The following is a 24,508-nucleotide window of genomic DNA, read 5'->3' as shown; positions in this document are numbered from 1 at the left end:
GCAAAAAATTAGAGTTAATAACTGAATATCACTCTGGTCTTGAATTGTTAACCTCGCTGTGAAAGTTGAGTTTTGAATCTTAGCCCATGTGTGTCAAGCTTTTTTCATTCTTGTCTTTTGATATTCATTGTTTATGAGTTTCAGGTGTTACCATCAGCTGCTATTAGTTATCTTGTTTACGACCCATAAAGCTAACTAGCTTTTCACATTCTACAAAGCTCCATCAAGTTAGGCAGCAAATGAAAAGCTCTATACAAGTGGCTTTCAGTGGACAGCAGCCAAGCCAAATGCAGAGAAGAACCCAAAGTGGAAACCAGAGATGGTTCATCATGAAACTTGAATGAAGGGCCCCAGTCATAGATTCAGCAATTCCAGAGAAAAAAGCCATATTGAATTTCAGCTTCTGGATAATGAGAAACCTGTATAGAACAAAAGTAGACAAGTTTTGCCATAAGAATCATAATGTGACACTTGTGTTAATGCTGACAAATTGGAAAAGAGAACATTTGTTTCATGAAAAAGATGAAAGCATGCATCAACCAAACCAATGGAGCTAGAATTGTGTTTATATACATATATTTAATCAATTTAAGTTTTTCACTACAGCGTGGGAACTGAAATTTGCATGCTATAACTTTTTAAACTTGAGATGAGAAATTCTATTGCAATTACCCATCTAAAATGAAAGAAGTGTGTGCTGTTTCCAAGCACTCACAAGGTGCTTGAAACCACTGCATCTTTGCACTAGGTTTCATTGACTGCATGCATTACCATATATTAAACTCTGCGTTTCAGACAGAGAAGAGTATATTAGATGGAGACAAGGAAAAAGTAGGAGACATTATAGAAAAATTCAAATAATAAATAACGTCAACACAAAAAACTTCTGTTATGTTACCTTTGATTATCTGCTTCCTTTACTGCAGAAGCAAATTATTTAATTGAAATAGTCGGTGGTTGTAGAGATCCATTGGTATACCAAAACCTTTTGCCTCCTTCACTTTTCCAGGATCAAATTGGAAATCCAATGAAGCAGGAAAAAAGAAAAAAGAAAGAAAGGTACTCTTGCGGTAGGAGTTAGGAGCATAACGTATCTTTAGATTGTATTGAATCTAATTGAAAAAAAATGGCACAATAAAAATGAAATAGCACAGAATTATGGTTATATCAAATTTTGCAACATTTTCTATATATATAAAAATCGTATTCGCCTATCCTTTACAGCATGTAACATAGAAAAGTATTATGGGATAAATTCAACCAGGGCCAAAAGAAAATTCAGAATCTAAATATATTTGATATTAAATAAAATTCATAGTCTTATTCATCCTCTAATTACGTAAACCTAATTAAGTCATTTAACGGGTCTAATTCTAACTTTTTCGGCTTGGTCATGTTTCCTTAATTGAAGATAAGGACGCAAACTTTTGGCACCAATTCCACATGGACGAAGAGTATCTGAATAAGGAACAAAACGAACAAATCTAGATTCACACCCATGGTCACAAATTTTCGAGAGCACCATATATTTCTCACTAGTTAAACCATATGTGTACACCTTCTTTTTCGTAGCAAAAACAAGATAACCATTCAAAACGGTAAAGCCTCTGATCTCAGGATTCTGTTCCACTAAACCCATTCCTTTCACTCTCACCTTCAAGATCCTTCTCCACGAACTCGATTCATAGTTTGTTAGAATCCAAACCGTAAACACACGCTTTCTCAATCTCACTAAGCAAATAGTTTGATGGCCAGCAACTGCTCCCCACTTGAAAATATTCATATTGCAACTGTCATCATGGGAGCCCCTTCTTGCTTCTTTAGGAACCCTTAATAACTTGGTTTCAACACTTCCATCTTCATCGCCGGTTGTGATTTCATAAGACATGATATAAGGCCTAAAATGAGTGCTATCTTTAGCAAGATACCTGTAGCAATCCGAGATGAAGTGAATGGCGCCATTGCAAATCACAGGCTTGTCAAAATTCAAATTCCTAGAACCAGCAAAGAAACGGTTCTTTCTTAAGCTCCAAGCACCTTGTTTATGACTATAAACATGGCAATCAAAATGTGAACTCCACTCTTCATTGTCAAAAAGAATCAACCTGTAATCATCAGAGTCACATTCCAGTGTCATGGAGACACTAGGAAAATTCCTTCGCTGCTGCAAGTGGTTGGGGAGGGGAATGTCTAAAAGGTAACAAGTTGCTGGATTGATGATAAATAATTCTGTTCCATGAAGACAGAGGAGTAAACCGTTGCTTGAGCTTAGAATCTTGAGCCGCGAGCTTGCGATGAATTGTAGCATGTTTTCAGGGACGCCGGAGGAAAGTTCCTCTCCCGGCAAAGGATGCAACTCGACGTGGTCGTTGTGATTCAGAGTGTCATCTCTTTGAATGAAGAAGCATGAAGGACGATCTTTCTTCAATGAGTTTTCTGCTTGTTTTGCTACAAAGTATGGAGTTTCTGGAAGCTCTGAAAAGAGTTTTGAAGAAGATTTGAGTTTGTGGATTGCTTTTGCAGGTAACCAAGACAATATCTCTAATAACTCATCATTAGACATTGTAGCCATTGTGATCAAGATCAACGATGACTTACTTGTTTGAAAGCCAAGAATGAAAATATTCAAGAAGGGAAAGAGGAGTGGAACTTTATTTAAGGGAAGCGAACTACCGATTTAATTATGTTCTTATTGATTTAAATCCAATCATATCATATCATATCTAATTGAAATTTGATTTAAATTAATTAGAATCAAGTCTATAATGATATCTTTAATTATATTCTGATTGATTTAAATCCAATGATATCATATCATATCTAATTGAAATTTGATTTAAATTAATTAGAATCAAGTCTATAATGATATCTTTAGTTGAATTTTAAATTTTATAATTTTATCTTGAAAAGATTTGACCAAACTGATCACATAAGAATCTGTTAGAGAAAGATATATAAAAAAAATCAGAAAATAAGAATTTGTTTGGAAAACATAAATCTTTCGTCTAATTGTTCTTTTAATTAGGATTGGCACCTTTTCTTCATTTAATTGTTCTTTTTCTGTAACTATTGATTACTCCTATTTATTTTGATTTGATTTGATTAAATGGTTGATTCTATAAAAAAGAATGGTCCTGCTGTCAATGGTGATATTATATCGTTTGCTGCTCCTCCTCAGCACGGTATGAATGCTTTCCAGTTATCAATTTTTCTTTAATAAATGGGATTTCAGGTTTTCTGGTTCCCTCAAAAAATATTTCGTATCTTTTTATACAGATTTTACATATCGAGAGGTGCTTTTGTCCTCCCCCATGCCAGATAATGCAGCTGCTAATCGAAAATGTTACTCGATCAATTAAAAGAATTACAACAAAATGTAGATATAAAACGCAAGGAACTAGGCGATGTTAATAGAGTAACTGCTCAACAGAAACATGCCATCGAAGACCTCAATGAAAGGCTGAGTGCTTCTATGCAGTCATATGCTGAAGCAAATGCTATAATAAGTAGGTATGATCTATATAATAATTCTGAGCTATTTAATTCTTGATTCTTTAGTGTTTAATGTTGATGCAAGTGTCATAGGAGTGAAGTTGTTCAAAATTTGGATTAGAAACAATTATCCACAATTTGAACATCAATAATAAGTTAGGAGGTCAATTGCTTTGAATCAGGGAAACTTTTACAAGAATTGAATTTTTGTTATTTTCTCACTATAACAAGGGTGAGAGTGACAAACAGACCTACCTCCATCACAAGAAGAACTGGGCCAAAAATTTCTTCCTGCACAGACCATGGTACATACAGTCAAGTTGAATACTCGGATATACATTAAAACTTCAGGTCTTTGTGAAATTGATTTCAGTAGAAGCTTTAGAGATTTTCCATTATACTATCCATTTGACGGTGCTTTATTGCTAATGAGAGTATAGTCAAATCAGGGGAATACAAGCTACAAAAATAAATAAGCAACGGAAATCTGGATATCAAAGTTAAGCCAAGAGTTCTGTTGGTGTGCTACTTTAGTGCTTATGTACATGTGTCTATATTCTTGTGTGTAACTCAAATCCTTGTTTTATTTGAGTTTGTGGTGCTTTTAAAATTTCTGTCTTACTTTTTCTTATCTTGAATATATAGAGGGTTGTGCCTCTGAAAGCAAGAGATTGAAAGGCTTAGGCATTGGTGCCCCCGAAGGTCCCATTTCTCTTGATGATTTTCGAAGCCTTCAAAGATCAAACACAGTACGTTAATTTAAAAGGATGCAATATCCTAAGCACTGTAAACTCCTCCTTTCTTTCCCTTCTTTTTCCTCATGTTAATTGTATCCTATCTTATTCTTGGCAGGAGCTGAGGAAGCAGTTGGAGAATCAGGTGGTATTAATTGATACTTTGCGTAATGACAACCGTGTTGCTGCTGATCGTCATGAAAGTGTATGTAGCTGATGTATTTTCAATTTATGTTCTCTCCTAAAACTCTGCATGCAGATTTTAAAATAAAATGTTCAATCTCAAGTTGTTCTTTGTTATATCAATATATGGTCTACAATGTCTTACCTAATCCACAATCCATTTTATAGGAATTACAATCAGCCAAGAAGTCTGTTGCAAAATGTTACCTTGATCAATTAAAAGAATTACAACAAAGTGTAGATCTAAAATACAAGGAACTAGGTGATGTTAATAGAGTAACTGCTGAACAGAAATATGCCATCGAAGACCTCAATGAAAGGCTGAGTGCTTCTATGCAGTCATGTGCTGAAGCAAATGCTATAATAAGCAGGTATGATCTATATAATTCTGAGCTATTTAATTCTTGATTGTTGAGTTCTTCACTACTTTAGTCCTCAATGGTTGATGCAAGTGTCATAGGAGTGAAGTTGTTCATTTTTATGTAGTTTGAGCTTGAACTGATCCTTGATTGACTGATTTTTATATTGCAATGAGAATTGGCAATGTGGAATGATTTAGTGCTTATGTACATGTGTCTATATTCTTGTGTGTAACATCCTGGGGATGAATTTTAGTATTGACTGTTGGAGGAGGATGGACCTTTTGGTACCATGCTAAGTATTAAACCTTTTGCCCCCACCCTGGTTACACTAGCTGTATGTTTGATAATTGAGTCCCTCTCACTTGCTCCTCCAGTCAGAAAGTAAATATAGCTGAACTCAAGGAACAATTAGATGACGAGCGGACTCAGCGAAAATATGAGCGGGAAAAGGCCACAACTGATAGTCTGAGGCTCAAGAGGAATTAAGACGACACACTGATGCTGCCTTAAGAAGAGAAAGAGAACTACATGAAACAATAAATAAGCTTCAGGTTTGAAGGTTTTGTCGCTAAAGTAGTAAGAAACTGTACTCCCTTTACTTTTGAAGCTTATAAGCTGTCATTCTTTCTGTATGTTGTAGGAGTCAGAGAGAGAGAAAGGTGTTTGCTAGTTGAAACCTTGAGGTCCAAACTGATATGATTCTGCTTATGTTTAGCCTACAATGGGCGACAACTTGTGTATTTCATAAATAGGTTTGTGCCTTCCTTCCATTTTGTTGCAGGAGGATACTAGGCAAAAGATGGTTGTGTCTGATAATAAAGTTCGCCAGTTTGAAACTGAATTGCATGAGGAGAAGCTGACCACTGCAAATCAAACAAAGGTAATCATATGGTTTTGTGTGTGTATTATGTCCCCTTTTCATATTTTGGATTTGTTTACTATTTTGCTGAACGAAAATGTAAATTCATGGAGCAGAAAATAGAAGAACTTGAAGAGGAAACAAGAAGATTAAGCAAAGAGCTTGAGAGTGAAAAGGTAGATATCAGAATTTCATGTTCCAAGAATGTTTTTGTATAAAGGTGTTTGTCTAAATGATGTCTGCTTTCCACCGATTGCTGTTACTGTTAATGACTTATTTCTATGTGACTTCAGAGTATGACAGTATCTTATTTATATGTTGCTAGACTGATAAATTCTAATTAATAAGTTGCTTTAGCTTTCTAATTCAATACCCCCCTTATTCTATTCTATCTGTTATTTATTTTTTTTAGCTCTTACTTCTTTTCTTTTGGTGGTGAAGTTTCTTTATGTGAAACTGAAAATATTTGTTGCTGTTGTTAGCAGGCAGCTTGAGAAGAAGCATGGGCTAAAGTTTCTATTCTTGAGCTTGAGATAAATGCCGCAATACGGGATCTAGATTTTGAGAGGAGGAGGTTAAGAGGTGCCAGGGAAAGACTTATGCTTCGGTAAGGAACAAGTTTCTGTTTAATATGATCACTGGACAACTGTAGTTTGAAAATTATGTAAAGATGAATCTGTATGTATAAAAGAATATTAGAGGATATCCTAGCATGGGCTACTTTACCTGAATACTGTAATTCTTTGGCTTGCTTTACAGTTTACATATAACATTTTTTTTCTTAAATTGGTGATTAAAATAGATAGGAACGGGAATTCTATGACTTCTTAATTAGAATTATTTACGAGTGTGTATATTATGGTTATGTGAACATTACTATCATAGATTCTGAATGGATTTTGGCTATCCTGAAAATTTGAAGAATAAAGGATGTATAAACATCTTCAAGAATATGAAAGCAATTAGCAGAACAATTGAGCCTAAATAAAAGTAGGACCGCGGCTGAATAGTTTTTGTTTTATTTATTAGAATGGACTACTCAACAATGTCATTGCAGTAAAAATTGTGGATCCTGGTATTCATCTGTTGGATATGTCATTCATGCTAAGTTAATCAGCTTTGTTTAGTAGTCCCTGTTGGTTAACATGCTGCATCGTTGCACTGTTTGTATTAAATGCTGATCGGCACTTTAACTTTAAGAGGCAACATCTACACCCGCATTATGCTTTGATTTTACCACTGAAGCTCATTGATGTCATGCAGGGAAACACAACTACGGGCATTTTATTCCACTACTGAGGAGATACAAGTACTCTTTGCTAAGTAACAGGAGCAATTAAAGGCTATGCAGAGAACTCTTAAAGACGAAGAGAATTACGAGAATACTTCTGTAGATATGGATGGAGTTATCAGCGGAACCCCTGGAAGAGAGAGAAGTTGCAGGATACCATAGCAAAAATACTGCAAAGGCAGGCTCAACTGCATCTACACAGAAGCGCAATAGAGATCAAGTAGAAACCTCAAGCAATGAAGCTAGTGTCACTGAGAGGCATGACTTACTTGTTTGAAAGCCAAGACTTAAAATATTCAAGAAGAGAAAGAGGAGTGGAACATAATTTAAGCCTTTAAGGGAAGCGAACTACCTATTAATTATGTCTGATTGATTTAAATTTAATCATATCATATCAAATTTATTAGGATGAAATTTGATTTAAATTAATTAAGAACAAGTCATAATGATATCTTTACTTGAATTTTAAATTTTATAATTTTATCTTAAAAATATTTGACCAAAACTGATCATGTAGGAGTGGTTAGAGAAAGATATATAAAAAAATAAAAAAAAAAACTTAAAAGGAAGATATTATATTTAAAAAGAAAGATAAAAAACTGAAAAGTGTTTTAATTATCTAGAACACCATAATTAATCAGATTTTTTTTGGTGACTTAAAGATACATTAGATTGTTTATAAACAATGTTGATATAATCAACAGTGATGATAGGTAGTTTAAAAGATTAGTTTTACAAAATCTGATATTTGTTTTTTTTTTGCTGTATATTTTTAGAGGGATTTTGGTCTACATTTAAGATCCTCTAAAGAATTGATAAACAAAAAATATTTTTAAATTAGATATTTGAATCTTAAATTAATTTTATATTTTTGAAAAATCTTTTAAATAATCGTTCAATTAATTATTCTGATCCATAGAGTACACAAGAATAAGTCGTATTTTACTTTTGGAAAATAGTTTTTTTTTAATTTATAATTAAAAAAATCTTTGTTAAATATAGCTTATTTCGGTGTACCTATGTATTTTTTTAGACGATGATAATAGTTGCCATCAAATCCAAAAAACTATAATAGTGAGGGCAAAAATAATTATTTTTTGATAAGGAGAATTATGGTTATTTTATGTAAATTTTTATTTTTCTTATAAATTTTTTTTTGTCTCTCACACAATTTTGGTAAAAATTTAAAATTAGTTAATTCAAGTTATATTTCTTATAGATTCTTTAATTATTTTTTTTTTACCAAAAATAGGAAACTCGAACCCGCAACCTCTTAATTGAGTATGGAGAGACTATGCCATTTGAGTTATAACTCATTGGCTATAGATTTTTTAATTATTGAACTATAATTTTTTGTTGTATTATATAAAAAAATCAATAAAATACGTATCATCGTCTCCAAAAAATACATAAATACATCGTAATAAACCATATTTAACAAAAAAAATTTTAATTATAAATTAAAAAATAACTATTTTCTAAAAATAAAATATGACTTATTCCTATACTCTTATGTATTTTGGAGACAATAATAATACTTACTATTGTTAACTTTTCAAACTCAATTTAATATAAGGCGATCGCCAGTAGTAAGGCGAACTGCAAAGCGATAAACTTGTTCAAATACAAAAAAATACATTTCAATAAATAAAGCTCAAAAATAAATTTTAAAAAATAAATATTTTACATAATTTATATTAGAAAAAAATCTCCTATTTGGACACACTATTCCTTTACCTTCTCGTAAATGACTTTTGTCAAAAAAAATGTAAAAAGTTTTCCTGATAATTTGTTATAATCTTTTACATATTATAAATTATAAATGAATAGATTCTCTTTTCTTATTTTTACTCTTTTTGTTTTTGTGATCGTTGTTTTCTAGAAAAGTTTTGTAACCTGACTTCAACAGGATCTAATTGCGTCGGCTGTCAAAAAGTCAAAACTCAACCAAACACTTTCCAAATGTGTTGTACTAAAAATGAGGGTGTTTAAATTCAAACTGATTTAAATTAAATTGCTTATCTAATCTAATTTAAATTGAAAATTGATTAAAACCGCACTAATTCGGATTTGATTTGATTCTATTTTTGCAAATCGTTGAATCGGATCGGATTTCGAATCTAATTTTCATAATGGATCCAATTCAATTCAAACCGCACAATGTACTATAATATTATTATTTTATTATTATATTTATAATTATACTTATAACATGTTCAATTTTTTATATATTTTATATTATTTATGTATTATTATTTAATAAATATTTTATGTTCAAAATATTATTTATTTATTTATTTTAACTAATTTATAATTTTATTTCTATTGTTATGTTATTGTTGACTTTTTAAGATATTGTTGTGATTTGTTATGTTATTGTTGATTATTTAAAATTTGATGTTGAGACTTATTATATATATTTAATTTTTTTAATTTATAAAACTACAAATCCAACCCAATTCAAACTGCTTGAAATTGGATCCGGATCGGATTTTTTTTAAAAATAGCATCCAATCTAAACCGCACCAGAAGTAAAATTAGTGGTCGGATCAGATGAGTTTTTGACTCAAAACCGATTCAAACCGCACCGCAAACACCCCAGCTAAGAACCAAAATAAATAAATAAATAACCTTATTTTTGTCTATGTCTGTTTAATCTTCCTCTCCTTCCCCACTCCTCTTTGTGGTTTCTTTGTATAATGGTGAATCTCTTAAGGCAAGCATGTTTCTATTAAAAGTAGGGGACAAGTTGAAGATTCCAGGTTTTAAAAAGGTAATTCCTGGATTATGTTTTAATAGATTCCAGTTGAGAGATGAGTTTGAGTCAAATCATTGGTACGTGGCCCTACTTGAATCCTGCATCCAATCCAAATCTCTTTCTCAAGGGAAGATTATACATCAACATATCATTAAGAACAATTCTAATATCAAAGATTTCTCCATTATCCTTGACAAGCTTACTCATCTCTATGTTAAATGTAATGAAGTCGAACTTGCCCGCCAAGTGTTTGAGAAAATTCCAAACCCAAGTGTTGTTTGTTGGAACATGATGATCAGAGCTTATGCCTGGAATGGACCCTTTCAACAAGCCATAGATTTGTACTATAAGATGTTGCAACTTGGGGTGACACCCAATAAATTCACTTTCCCTTTTATTCTCAAAGCTTGTTCGGCTCTGCAAGATATACAAGTTGGGCAAGAAATCCACAAGCATGCCGAGCAACTTGGTCTCGAAATGGACGTTTATGTTTGCACAGCCTTGGTTGACATGTATGCCAAATGTGGAGATTTGTTTCAAGCACAAACCTTATTTAATTGTATGTCCAGCAGGGATATTGTGGCATGGAATGCCATCATTGCTGGGTTTTCACTGCATACACTTCACAATGAAACTATGGAGTTACTTGTACAAATGCAACAAGCAGGAATAGTTCCCAATTCTTCAACTATTGTAGCAGTTCTACCCACAGTTGGACAAGCTAATGCATTAAGCCAGGGAAAGGCAATCCATGGTTACTCTTTAAGGAAAATGTTCAGTGACAGTGTTGTTGTTGGAACTGGTCTTTTGGATATGTATGCTAAATGCCATCATTTATCTTATGCCAGGAAGATTTTTGATCGGATGAAGCAAAAGAATGAGATATGTTGGACTGCTATGATTGGAGGATATGTTGCTTGTGATTTCATGACAAATGCATTGGCCCTTTTTGATGAGATGGTACATGTTTATGAGTTAAACCCTACACCAGTTACTCTTGCAAGCATACTTCGAGCTTGTGCTAAGCTTACTAATTTGAACAAAGGGCAAAGCTTACATTGTTACATGATTAAATCAAGGATGGACTTAGATACAACGGTAGGAAACTCACTCATATCAATGTATGCTAAGTGTGGGATGATGGAGGATGCAGTCGGATTTCTTGAGGAAATGACCTCAAAGGATACAGTTTCATATAGTGGTATCATGTCAGGATGTGTGCAAAATGGCCATGCTGAGAAGGCTTTACTTATTTTTCGCCAGATGCAGTTGTCTGGGTTTGAACCAGATTTGGCAACCATGATGGCCCTTCTACCAGCTTGTTCACATTTGGCTGCTCTACAACATGGGGCCTGTTGCCATGGATACTCAGTCATTCGGGGCTTCACGTCAGAGTCGTCCATCTGTAATGCCATTATTGACATGTACTCAAAGTGTGGAAAGATTCATATCAGCAGGAAAGTTTTTGATAGGATGCATAAACGGGATGTGGTTTCATGGAATACAATGATAATTGGTTATGGTATTCACGGGCAATGCACAGAGGCACTTTCTTTATTCCATGAGTCTCAGGTTTCAGGCTTGAAGCCAGATGATGTGACCTTTGTTGCTGTTTTATCTGCCTGCAGCCATTCAGGGCTTGTCAAGGAAGGGAAATATTGGTTTAATGCCATGAACCAAGAGTTCAGCATCACTCCAAGAATGGCACATTATATTTGCATGGTGGACCTTCTCGCCCGAGCAGGAAATTTGGATGAAGCATACATCTTTATTCAAAGGATGCCATTCGAGCCTGATGTTCGTGTATGGAGTTCATTGCTTGCTGCATGTAGGACCCACAGAAATATTGAAATGGGGGAAGAAGTGTCAAAGAGGATCCAGAAGCTGGGACCTGAAAGTACAGGAAACTTTGTTCTTATGTCAAACATCTATAGCTCTGTTGGGAGATGGGATGATGCAGCACAAATCAGAACAATACAACAGCATCAAGGTTACAAGAAAAGCCCAGGATGCAGTTGGGTTGAGGTCTCTGGCATAATCCATGGATTTATTGGCGGGGATCAATCTCATCCACAATCAGCATCCATAAATAAAAAATTACAGGAGCTGCTAGTGCAAATGAAAAGGCTGGGATACAGTGCAGATTCTAATTTTGTTCTCCATGATGTTGAAGAAGAGGAGAAAGAACAGATTCTCCTATATCATAGTGAAAAAATAGCCATTGCATTTGGACTTCTTAATATCAGCCCCTCCAAGCCCATTCTAGTTACAAAAAATCTGAGAATTTGTGTTGACTGCCATTCTGCAATAAAGTTTATGGCACTCATAACAAATAGGGAGATAATAGTGAGAGATGCAAGTCGATTCCATCATTTTAAGAATGGCATATGCAATTGTGGGGATTTCTGGTGAGATAAAGGAAAGGTATTATACTTGCTAGTTGCTATGGTTCAATTAAGATATGGCGAGGTAGATGTGAATAAACCTGCAATATGGTGGAAGTTAACAATGTCCTCCATGGGTACTTTTAAAAAATACTCCTCTCTGATCATTAGTTAAGTTACTTTTAAATTTTATTATGGTAAAAATAAACTCCAACAGAATTTTATTAAACAACAAATAGCATTTTGTTCCTCTCATTGACACTCCCATCCTATCTGAAACTAAGGAGTGAAGAATATCACTTGGGAGAGAATCCCAAATTCAGTGTTGAAATCCTATTTATAGTGTTTGCATCTTATGCTTGAAGCTATATATATATATATATATATATATATATATATATATATATATATATATATCAACTTTTGCAGGGTCATTAGAATTTTACATTGTTTTATAATGTTATGGGCTTATTCTTAAAAGACAAGACGAAGTTAAGCAAGTTGTTGAACGATGTTGTTTTGTTGGTGCTGTTTGGGTTGTTGAATATTGATGAATGGTTTTAGAGTTCAAAACAAATTTTGTAACAAATCTATCTTTTATTAATTCAGAAACCTAATAAAAATGGTTTTTCTTGTCTTGTCAAGAAATTTATATGAAATCCTTCAACAACTGTCTTAATTTATTCTTTCTTTGTTTCTATTAGTGTGTAATCTTCACCTAGAAGAAAAGCATATGTGATCTTTAATTCAGCATGCTATAGATTCTAAAAAAATGTTTAATCTAAAAGAAAAGCATATCTGATTCATAACATCTTTCTCTGTATTCTGTTGATTCTAAAAGAAATGACTTATTCTTTTTGTTATTTTGCAAGCTACAGCGTGGTGCCTAATTTATGATTTATTGTACAGGAATTAAAATCACAAAGAATCCATTGCAAAATATTACCTTAACTATTAAAAGCAATAAAGAACACTGTGGATCCGAAACAGAAGAAACTAGCTAGGGGTTGTTGACAGAGTAACCGCAGAACAGAAACCTGCCATGGGAAACGGTTCAAGTGTTTCTCGGGAACACGAGGAATGGAGACGACTCACTGATGCTGCTGCTAAAAGAGAAAAAGAGCTACAAGAAACAATAAATAAGCTTCAGGTTTGATAGTTCTTAATAATAAAGGAATAAGAAATTGTACTCTACATTTTAAGAAGCTTACAAGCTGTCTGTCCCTTTGGTATATTATAGGAGTCTGAGAGAGAAAGGCGTTTGCTCATCGAGATGTTGACGTCAAATCTTGTATGGTTTAGATTTTGGTTGTTGACATAAGAAATCCACAACTTATGTACTTTATAAAGACTTTTTTCACTTCGTTCTTTCCTGTTGTAGGAGGATACCAAGAAGAAGCTAATTGTCTCTGATAGTAAGGTTCGCCAATTGGAAAACCGATTACATGAAGAGAGGCTGACCACTGCACACGGAGTAAAGGTAGTCTGGTAACTCTTTTGTTTGGTTACTCCAGAGACACCTATAGTTGTACTCGATTATGAATTACATCCTTACAGTTTAAAAGTTTGGGATCAAGTTTCTATATCATATAAGAATAATTAATCAAGTCATGTCTCTATACTTTAAGCATTTCTAGTCAATTTCCTATACTGTTGACATGTTTTTTAAATCAAGCCCCTTTGGTTAAACGAATTTGCAATGAAGCTCCTATACTGGATGATAAATCCCTGTTTTTCTCTTGAAAACATTGGTACAATACAGCGACTTGATCTCAAAAGTTTTATACTAAAGAGACCTGTTAAAAAATGTTTGTCAAATATAGAGACTTAACTAAAAACATTTAAGTTATAGGGACTTGATTAAAATTTATTGTATAATATATGGAATTAATTACAAACTTTTAAACTATATGGATCTAAATGAAACTTGAGGGAAACTATGGGCATCTCCAGATATATTAAACCTTTTTCTTTTTGTTGTTTTTTTATGGCACACTCTTAAACCTATTCATGGTGAGTATCATGTTGCCTTTATCATGTTTTGTTTAATATTTAGCTGAACATACATGGTATTTCATGGAGCAGAAAATTGGAGAACTTGATCAGGAAAAAAGAAGATTAATGAAAGACCTTGAGAGTGAAAAGGTAGGTATCAGAATGTTTTAATAGAAAAGTTTATTTTAGTTAAATTGTGTATGCTTTTCGCACATGCATGTTGGTAACATTATTGATTTATTTCAATGAGACTGCAGAGGAAGCCTCTCTATTTGAATCTAAGAAATTTCATTGCCATTGTTATTAGGCAGCTCGTGAAGAAGCACTCTCCAAAGTTTCTGTTCTTGAGCTTCAGATAAATGCTGCAATGCAAGATCTTGATTCAGAGAGGCGGAGGTTAAGAGGTGCCAGGGAAAGGCTAAAGCTTCAGTAAGGCATTATTTCTTGTTATTTATTATAATAATGGGATGCGTATGATTTGAAAATTATGTTGAATGAGTAAAGACGATCATCTTATTTTCCAATGTAGACTCAAGTTGCAATACTTCTTCCAGCGTCTTTGTTTCTTTTTCGTTGCATTAACAATTTGCGTCATGAGTAATATTTGATAAGAATAGGAAATTTTAACTAGAATCATCATAAATAGTGTATACTTTCATAGGTTTTGATTGGATTTTCTTGAACTACTCTGAAAAACGGAAATGAAATGTAATGGACAAAGAAATAGACATAAAAAAGGGTAGGGTTTGGGGAGCCTTATTTAGTGAAAACTTCAGAGTTATTGCTACTTAAAAATAATTGTTCTATTTATACACCCTTCCTCTATCAATAATTGACCACAAAATTATAAGGTTCTATTTCTATAGTTCTTGACTACTAATTTGAGAGGTATGATCTTAGCCTAAACAACAATGCAGGTTTCTGGATGTTAACTATGTTGTCTTGATTAGAATATGCACTACTAAACATTTCTTTTATATATACACTCTACTCTTACTCTGTTATTTCAATGAAAATTTCTGAATGCAGTATTCATAAATTGCTTCTGTATAATAGTCACTTTACATGCTGATTTACACCTCCGCTTCATGATGCAACTTCTTCACCTGCATCTTACTTCATTGTGATATTAGAATTTTAGACCACTACTGTTCAACGATGTTATGTAGGGAAACACAACTTCGGGCATTTCATTCAACATGTGAGGTGATACAAATACTGTTTGCTAGGCAGCAGGAGCAATTAAAGTCTATGCAAAGAACTCTTGAAGACGAAGAGAATGGAGTCGTCAGTGGAGCCTCAGGCAGAGAAAAACAGCTTACTGAGGAACATAGTAACAATGATGTTAAGGCAAGAATGGCTACTACTGTGCAGAAGCACGATGACAGAGATCAAATTCAAGTTTCAAGCAATGAAGCAAGTGTCTTTGAGAAACATGACCCTGATAAAAAGTGTGAAGAACACCGAAATATGAAAGAGGTGGATCAAGTTCAAACTTCAGCCAATGAAGCAAGTGTCACTGAGAAGCATCCTTCTGATATTACAAGTGAAGAATGCCGAAATGCACATGAAACAGATCAAGTTCAAACTTCAACCAACGAAGATAGTGTCACTGAGAAGCATCACTCTGATATTAGAAGTGAAGAATCCCAAAAGACACATGAAACAGATCAAGTTAAAACTTCAACCAACGAAGCAAGTAGCACTGAGAAGAGTCATTCTGATATTAGAAGTGAAGAATGCCAAAATACACATGAAGAAGACCAAATTCAAAGTTCAATCAATGAAGGACGTGTCACTAGTAAGAATGATTCTGATGTAAGAGGAGAACAACGCCAAAATACACATGAGTTCAACTGTGCAGATCATGACCATGATGTTAGAGGTGGCTTTGGTTCTAATAGTGACGTTGGCACAGAAACATCCATGATAAAAGGAGATGCCGGAAGTACCGAGCCAGTTCTCAAAACTGAGAGTTGTAGAGATCGTAGTGAACAGAATATTGATTTGAACGAAAGTGGCCCACTGGATATGGACACTAGACAGTTTGATGAGGGTATAAATGCACAAGAAACTGAGGAGCATGCTCAAATACCTGATCACAAAGTTTTACATTTATTGCTACCATGTTCTCCTATAGAAACTGATAAAACAACCAAGGATAACAAAGCTGAAGAAGCAGTTAGAACAGCTGATCTTTTAACTCCTGAAGCTGCTGCAGCCGGACAGAAAGAACAGCAAGAATTTTTGCATCTGATTTGAGGGAGCAGTTTGGAGTTTCTGCATATGATACTACTAATATTTGTGGCAACAATGATCGAGTCAATGCAGAAGTTAGATCAATATCTTATGGAAACCCAGGGTAATTCCCATGGTGAGAAGAATCATAACCAGGATGGATGCTATGTACGGAGGTGATGAATCAACAGAAGAAAACTGGACCTCTTTTAAAGTTGGGGATTGTGTATATGTATATACATACCTACATATATACATACGTGGGTATATACTTCAGAGATCTCATGTACATAAGTGATTAGTCTCTTCTCTCTCCCTCTGTAATTATATTATATGTAAGACACTTTACTGAATGTTATTGTCATTCATATAGATCTTCATCACTTTGCATGACCTTGTCAGGAATGTTCTATCAAAGCAAGTAATATGCTGAATGAGGCATACATGTAAGTATGTAACAATAAACATGGCTACTTGTAGAGCTTATATTAGTAGATAATCAAGTAAAAATCATTGTAAGCGTCCTTGAGCAATGTCCTAGCCTAGTGAGATGGCCAACTTAATCAACCTAATAAACTTTTTCCAATAAACATAAAAACTAATTGTATAAGTGCAACACCAATGATAATTGGATCCGAACAGCACGGCTCCCAATAGTGTTCTGCAGCCGTCAGAGGTGTCATGGCAGCAGCCTTCCGGTGGAGAAGCCTTGCTACGGAAGCTGAGGCAATGTTGACGAAGGAATTTGATTGAAAACCTTCACACCCATGGCAAAGAATGGCACAGGCAGTTATTAATTATTAGTTTATTACCACTTCGTAATGTATCTGGTCCTGGTTCATGACCTTTCCTTTTAGAAAGACAGAGAATGTGCTATTAACCTTTACGTATTCTTCTTCGCATATATTATTTTGTAATCTTAATATAAAAGAAAAGCATATGCTAACCTTAACTACTATCTATACCATTGGATGGATTCCAAAACAAATGTATAATTTAAAGATAATTCTTGTTTGCATTGTTTTGTAAGCTAAAATCTCATGCATAATGTATGATTCATGGAACTAGCATGAGTCTAAAGAGTCCATTGAAAAATTTCACCTTGATCAGTTAGAAGAATTGCAGCAAATTTGTGGATCAAATACAAAGCCTGCCATGGGAAATGATCATAGTAGTTGCAGGGCTCAAGGAGCAGCCCTACAAAATCGAATAGATTGGCTTCAGGTTTGAAAGTTTTTATTCTAGAGTAGTATGAACCTTTTCTCTCTAGTATGAGAAGCTAACAAGTTGTTCCCATTCTTATATATTGCAGAGGTTAGTTAATGAAAGATCTCAGCAGATCAATACCTTGGAGTCCATGCTGGTATGGTTCTGCTTTTGGTTGTTAGCATAACACAGGCCACAGCTTACGCTCCGTGTAAGGAGATTTGTCCCTTCATTCCTTCCTTTCTGTTGCAGGGAAATGTTAGGCAACAGTTAGCTCTCTCTGATGATAAGGTTCGCCAGTTGGAAGCCGAGTTAAGCAAGACGAAGCTGACCGCTGCAAATGGAACAAAGGCAATCAATCTGATATTTTGTTTTATTTTTTTAATTGATGCAAGCTGATTTGTTGTATTATTTTTTATAATCGCTAATTTGTGGAGCAGAAAGTAGAAGAACTTGAACAAGAAACAAGAAGACTAAGGAGAGAACTTGAGAGTGAAAAGGTAATGTTATTTATTTGCTTCTAGTGAGATTTGCAAAGGAATTCATTGATAATATGTTGCCACTTCAACTTTCTAATTGATTCTCTTTCTTTATTTTTCTATGTTATATTCTTCCTCCTTTGTTATGTTTCTCTATTCGAATGTCCTTGGCAGGCGAACGGAAAGCAACTGAGCGATCAGCTGCTTTCAACTGCTACTTTGTTGTTGGGGCTACAAGTGGAAATAAGACAACTTTCTAATGATGCCGTAACAAGAGAAAAAGAACTACAAGAAGCAACTATAAAGCTTCAGGTTTGAAAGTTTTAATGCTAAGTTAATACAAAACTAATAATCATATTTACAATCTGGAGCTTACAGGTTTTTCCTTTTATATATTGTAGGAATTGGACAGAGAAAACTGTTTGCTCGTCGAAACCTTGAGGTCCAAGCTGGTATGGTTCTGATTTTCAGTTGCTAATCTCTAAGACAGGTCACAAATTATGTAGTTTGTAACAACATTTGTCTCTTTCGATTGCAGGATCATACTAAACAAATATTAGATGCTTCGAATAATAGGGTTCGCCAGTTGGAAACGCAAATACATGAAGAGAAACTAACCATAGAAAATGGAATGAAGGTAATCAGATAATTTTACATTACCTTATTTTGTTAATATTTAGCTGAAGCTGCACATATAGCTAATTTATGGAACAGAAAATAGAAGAACTTGAAGATGAAGCAAGAATATTAAGGGAAGAGCTTGAGAGCGAAAAGGTAGATATCAGAAGTTAATGTCATTGAATGCAAAGATTACATTACATTAAAATGTTAATTATTTGACTATAAACAAATTTGGTGCTGGATTTTAACTAGGCAGTGCGAGAAGAAGTATGGAATAAAGCTTCTGTTCTTGAGCTTGAGAAAGGTGAGACAATGAGAGATCTTGATTCTGAGAGGCAGAGGTTAAGAGGAGTCAACGAAAGACTTATGCTTCAGTAAGAGTTCATTATTATTAGCTTTTTTTATTATTATTATTATGATCAAAGTGCATCTGGAATTTGAAAATATTATTTGTATAATATTCTATTGAGGTTCTAGATTTTTCACTTTTGTGCAGCGAAACACAACTACAAGCCCTTGATTCCACTACTGAGTTGATACAAATGTTGTTTACTAATCAATTAAAGACTATGCAGAGTACTCTTGAAGATGAAGAGAACTTTGAGAGTACTTTTGTAGATATGGATGGAGAAATATCATGCAAAGAAAAAGAAGTTGATAATGTTGGCGCGGAAGCTATGGTGGAGGGAAATGGCAGAGGTACTGAGCAGGGTCTTGAGATTGAGTGTTGCGCAAGTCATGACGAAGAGAATATTGATTTGGAGAAAATATCTTGTCCGGACTGTGACAATAGGCAGTTTGATGATGAAATTGATGTCAATACACAAGAAACTGAGTATGCTCAAACACCTGATCATGAAGCCTTACCTCACTTGCCATCTTATAGCAGCATCGAAAAAACTGTTGAGGATAGCCAATGTGGACGCAAAATCAGAACGGCTGATCTTTTATTTTCTCAAGGTTGTGGCTGCGCATTGAATGATTCGAATGTTTCGGAGATTGAGAGTCAGAGAAATCCTTCTAGTGCTGCTGCCGGCGAAGGCAATGAACGGCAAGTATTGTTGCTTCTCAATTGAGGGAGTAATTTGGAATGTCTGCATATATATGATGAAAAAACTCGGTATAATGTATTTGATATTGTCATGTATATTTTCTGATTAGTCTCTTGCTATTCTCACCCTATGGAATTTTTTATGGGTTCTCTGAAATTGTATTTTGGGCCTAAATGTCAGGTCAAAACTCTTTTTTGGGGTGTATCCAACATCTTTTCTGGTGAGTTGAAGTTGTTCGAGTTCTTTGTAAGTAAAGGTGCAGGTGGTACTTGTGGATACTTAAGTTAGTAAGGATTTTAAGCTGGTTTTATGTAGATTAGAGTTCGAAAAATATCTGAGGATATCAGGGTATTTATAAGTGTAGATATAGAATCAATAATCATCTTTAGAGTAATTTTACTTTTGATGGTGGGTTTGTGCTTCTTTTTGTTAGGAAGATTATTGATATCTCCTTTTTAGATGAGTAAGAGATATTGTAAGGGTTAGTTGCCTATTTAAATAAATAGGGTTATATGTTCATGTTGCTATGTCCGACCTCACAGAAATCGAGTAGATAGTAATGTAAATTTAAACATTGATATTGTAGAGTATTGAATGGACTTCATTTATTTTAGTTCTGACTAAATTGTAGTTAGGATATGAACAAAATTATATTCAAGGTATTTAAATAGTATACTATATATCATTCATATGTTTTTTTTTCCTTTGGTTGGAGTATCATTCATATGGTTCTTCATGCCATGTTTTCCTTGGCATGTTGTTGATGGTTTCTTTTTATTAATTTTTTTTAAAGCAAATAATGTGTAATGATTAGTTAATAACAAAATTACACAAGTTAAGGAAAAACTTCATTTGTAGCTCCAGTTTCCAATCATGTTTTGACTATTATAAATGAATATATAAATTTAGAATTGTCACGTATATTCCGAATCTGAACTAAGATTTAGCTGACATAATGGTTTTATATGCTAATGCTAATATTACATATCCTCTTAACGCATTCTTTTAAATTTTTATAATTCTTGCAGGTACTATATACAAAATGTCTTGAATACTTTTGTAGTTATAAATTTTTAAATGCATTATATTTTCTTTATATTTAATACTTTTCTGTTGACTATTAGAAGTTTTTCTTTTAATCATTACTTATAAAAACAGATGTCTCTTATGTTTTTTGGACATGATTCAAATAAATTGCACATAAGAGGGAAAGTGTTAGGAAGAAATAGAGAGAGGGGGGGGGGGGGGCAGATTTATGGCCATGAAGAATTTTCATTGAAGTGAATGTTCCAAATACTCAACGTTATTTTTATTCTTGTTATCGTTTAAACTTTAAAGTAATCCTTATGTCTAATCATTTGTATTTGTAAAGTCACTTGTATTAACTTTACTTTTCTTTTTTGAGATTACTATTGGTATAAATAGTTGTATTAAACTATTAACTATTAATAAAACTGACTATGATTATTTGTTAGAATAAAATATATTTTTTGTCCTTGAAATTTATTAAAAGTTTTTAAAATATTCTTAAATTTTATTTTATTTTAATTTTGTCTCAAAAATTTTTAATTTGTATCAAATATATTCATAGCGACTAATTTTTAAAAAATTTACTACTAATTTAAAATAAATTTAGCAATAATTTTATAAGAAGAATCTTGAATCCAAACAAAATAGACATAAATTTAATAGTTAAGAATATATTTGATGCAAATCTTCATTTTTAAAAATTATGGCTTCTCATTTATCTTCTAGTTTGTCCTCCTAAATTGAAACGATATTGGATATTGTAACACAAGGCACTTATTATAATTGTGGCATCTCCTCTTGGATATGTTCAAAAAGTACATCTAATAAGATCGATCAAAGTAAAAGAATAAAATAAAAATTAAAAGAATGAGGACTTAAATTAAAGTTGACTTGCAATCTTATTATTATGGTTATAGTGGCGACCTCATCATACACATGTTTAATATATACGAGCTATTTCTCCACTAGAAATTTTCACACTTTAAATTATACTTGTTTTTATTTATTGTTTTTATTTTATTTTATTTTTATTAAAATCCATGTGAAAATCTTGCTAATAGCTCTATTTTCAGTTTTCACCTCAACAATCTTTATTGCGGTAAATCACTTGCTTTTATATATAGTAGATGATTTTTATGGTTTTATTAACAAAACCACCAGATTATATATTATTAGATTCAAACTATTAAAAATGTCTTTAATTTATTAAATTACTGATAAAAGTATTATTTAAATTTGTTCACAACAAAAATATTATTTCTAAAATATTTTAAAATTCAATAAAAGCACCCAACAGTTTAATATATATTTTCGAAAAAAATTCAAAGGTCAAATTTTGATATAATTTTTGACAATTAGGATTAAAAGATAACATTTTTATCTTTAAAAGTTTGTGATTTTACAATTAGATATATTTTGTAGTTTTTAAATCACCAAAAATAGTTTTAAAAAATAAAAAGAAAATCTGGAGATCGAATTTATTCTTTTTTTGCATGTATTTTTTAAATAATTATTCATATATTTTTACAAAATTTTAAATCAAAATCATAACTAGTTTGTCAAATATAAAAATCATTTATTATTTGTAAAATAAATGATACTTTTTTTTGCTATTTTTATCGTATTTATTTTAAAATTTATTAAAGATATTTAATTTTTATCATTAATAAATTTGGATGATACATCTATTAGCATTTACTAATTCGAAAATATTTTATCGATCGTTTACTCATACAAATATTCTCATCCACTCTTGTGATTTTATTATATGACTCGTTAATTTAAACTTTAAATTATAATGATTCTTCTTTCCATTATACTTTAAATTATAGTATTTTTTTTAAGACCTCAAATATTTCTATTTGTTCATTCGTTCGCTAAATAATTTTCTTTTCCGTAACTCCTAAATATTATTTTTTGTGTATCATTGTGTCCCACTACTTCATCCATTCATTCTAATGATGATTAAAGAAGTTCCTAATAAGCCAGCAATTCAATAGAACCTTCTAATTAGTGTAAGGACTTAACCACAATTCCACAAACTTTTCTACACTACAAAAACTCTCTCTCTCTCTCTCTCTCTCTCTCTCTCTCTCTCTCTCTCTCTATATATATATATATATATATATATATATATATATATATATATATATATATATATATATATATATATATAGTGTGTGTGTTATATAGAAAATGTTATTTGATAGCATTATGAAAGAAATTATGTAATGTTATCAATCATTTCTCCTAAAATTTGGTAGGGTTTGTTCATGGCCGGTCCAGCTTGAAGATTCATGACTAAATTATTCAATTAGGTTATGGCCAAGGTTATTTGGGTTATTCGGTCTGGCCTAGTTGAACCCAAAATAAAAAATATATAAATTAGAAGTTTGTTTTAATTGAAAAATACACAAATTATTAAAGTTGTTAACGCAATATGTGATGCTATTGGGAAATTTTTTTTCTGTTGTATTATGATGTTGCAATATGGGCTAACTATTTTTTTACTTTCTTAGTTTGAGCTTATAAAGTACGGACATTTTGCTGAGTTATTGTGTCTGCGTGTCAAACATATTTTGAATACGATACTTACTAATATTTGTTTGACATACGTGTCTGTTCTGTCTAACCATGTCTTAATGGAAAATAAAAAAATTCTTCTCCGGACCATCACGTGTCAGCGTGTCCAGTCTTATTCTTAACATATATTTTTGAAATAAATTTATATGTAGTATATACTATTATTTATTAAAAGAAAAAAATATTTTAAATATTTGATATAATTAAAATAAGATATTAAAATTTAATTTATATTTTAATACCAATAAAATATCAAAATATCATTACAATTTATCTAAAAAATATTTTATCTTTTATATGTATACGTGTCCTCGTATCTTATAAAATTATAAAATTCGCGTGTCGACGTGTCCCGTACCGTGTCGTGTCCCGTGTCCGTGTCAGTGTCCGTGCATCATAGGTTTGAACCTAGTAATTGATGGTTTATCAGTGGCTAAGAGAAGGGGGTTGAATCTTAGCCCCTTTTTCGCTTAATAACACTTGCTGGCCTTTAAAATAACTTCTGGAGATTTTTTGCTTTTTGTCTCGTACCTAGCCACGAGACTTTTTCTTTTTATCTCGTAACCAGGCAAGAGATATTTTTCAGTTTTATCTCCTATGCAGCAGAAACAGAAATGGAGTAGAAGAGAGAGAGAATCACACCACAAAGTATCTTGGTTCAGCTACCAAGTGCAATGCAGCCTACATCCAGTCTCCATCACAACAATGATAGAATTTCACTATAATCATCATGATTACATACACCAATTCTCCCTAGGAACTACCCTTCCTATCCGGGATAAGTCCAAAATCTATCCCCAACCCTGAACTTGACTTGGTCACCTACCAAGGTTTCAACTGCTAAGTGCTAACCCAACTTGCAAGGGGATTCCCACAGAATCATGAAACACAACACAGATGTACAAAGGACTTCTAGGACATCTATGGCTTTTTATTTTAATTTTGTATACTCTGCCTTTTTCCGCTCTATGGCTTTTTCATACAAACCTCACTGTTTGCCTTTTTCCATGAGACTCAAGACAGACAAAACTAAACAAAAAAATTACAAAATGAAGAACATTGAAGGAGAAGAACTTCTGTTAACTTAGGTAGCTATGAGAACTCTGTGCCTTGCACTCTCACTCCTTGCTTCAAGCCCTGGCTGTTCACCCTTATTTATAGAAGGGGAAGCCTCCACGGTTGAAACTGTTGAACCAAGCTAAACTTCTTCTTCTTCAAACCAAAATCGGTTCGACCAGAGAG

The 24,508-nt window shown here is 32.9% G+C and overlaps 4 protein-coding genes and 1 pseudogene across 5 annotated transcripts; 4 read left to right on the top strand and 1 right to left on the bottom strand.

Moving 5' to 3' along the window:
- Positions 1-1,354: 1,354 nt before the first annotated feature.
- Positions 1,355-2,572, bottom strand: LOC140178706 (F-box/kelch-repeat protein At3g06240-like). The gene has a single exon (XM_072215936.1). The coding sequence runs from the start codon at positions 2,570-2,572 to the stop codon at positions 1,355-1,357; it is 1,218 nt and encodes a 405-aa protein (XP_072072037.1).
- A 496-nt stretch (positions 2,573-3,068) lies between these two features.
- LOC112743103 (uncharacterized) lies at positions 3,069-5,782 on the top strand (annotated as a pseudogene).
- A 3,861-nt stretch (positions 5,783-9,643) lies between these two features.
- On the top strand, positions 9,644-12,299 carry LOC112743932 (pentatricopeptide repeat-containing protein At3g16610-like). Its single transcript, XM_072214808.1, has one exon. It carries the CDS (start codon positions 9,644-9,646, stop codon positions 12,089-12,091), a length of 2,448 nt encoding a protein of 815 aa, XP_072070909.1. The 3' UTR covers positions 12,092-12,299.
- Positions 11,967-16,815, top strand: LOC112743933 (uncharacterized). Of its 2 annotated transcripts, none has more exons than XM_025793382.3 (7): positions 11,967-12,103; positions 12,973-13,213; positions 13,304-13,354; positions 13,445-13,543; positions 14,149-14,208; positions 14,366-14,487; positions 15,288-16,815. In XM_025793382.3, exons 2-7 carry the CDS (start codon positions 13,106-13,108, stop codon positions 16,318-16,320), a joined length of 1,473 nt encoding a protein of 490 aa, XP_025649167.1. In that variant the 5' UTR covers positions 11,967-12,103; positions 12,973-13,105; the 3' UTR covers positions 16,321-16,815. The 2 variants fall into 2 exon arrangements, with proteins under 2 accessions (XP_025649167.1, XP_025649166.1); XM_025793381.3 differs by having other exon boundaries at positions 15,228-16,815.
- A 503-nt stretch (positions 16,816-17,318) lies between these two features.
- On the top strand, positions 17,319-20,259 carry LOC112740578 (uncharacterized). The gene is made up of 10 exons (XM_072216116.1): positions 17,319-17,520; positions 17,609-17,659; positions 17,755-17,853; positions 17,943-18,002; positions 18,156-18,293; positions 18,383-18,433; positions 18,520-18,618; positions 18,696-18,755; positions 18,855-18,976; positions 19,099-20,259. The coding sequence occupies exons 1-10, from the start codon at positions 17,452-17,454 to the stop codon at positions 19,676-19,678; spliced, it is 1,329 nt and encodes a 442-aa protein (XP_072072217.1). The 5' UTR covers positions 17,319-17,451; the 3' UTR covers positions 19,679-20,259.
- The last annotated feature ends 4,249 nt before the right edge of the window (positions 20,260-24,508 follow it).

This window comes from Arachis hypogaea, chromosome 14, assembly GCF_003086295.3.
Source record: "Arachis hypogaea cultivar Tifrunner chromosome 14, arahy.Tifrunner.gnm2.J5K5, whole genome shotgun sequence".
NCBI lineage: Eukaryota > Viridiplantae > Streptophyta > Magnoliopsida > Fabales > Fabaceae > Arachis > Arachis hypogaea.
The sequence above is the reverse complement of the archived record's forward strand: the minus strand, read 5'-3'. Positions and strand labels throughout refer to the sequence as shown.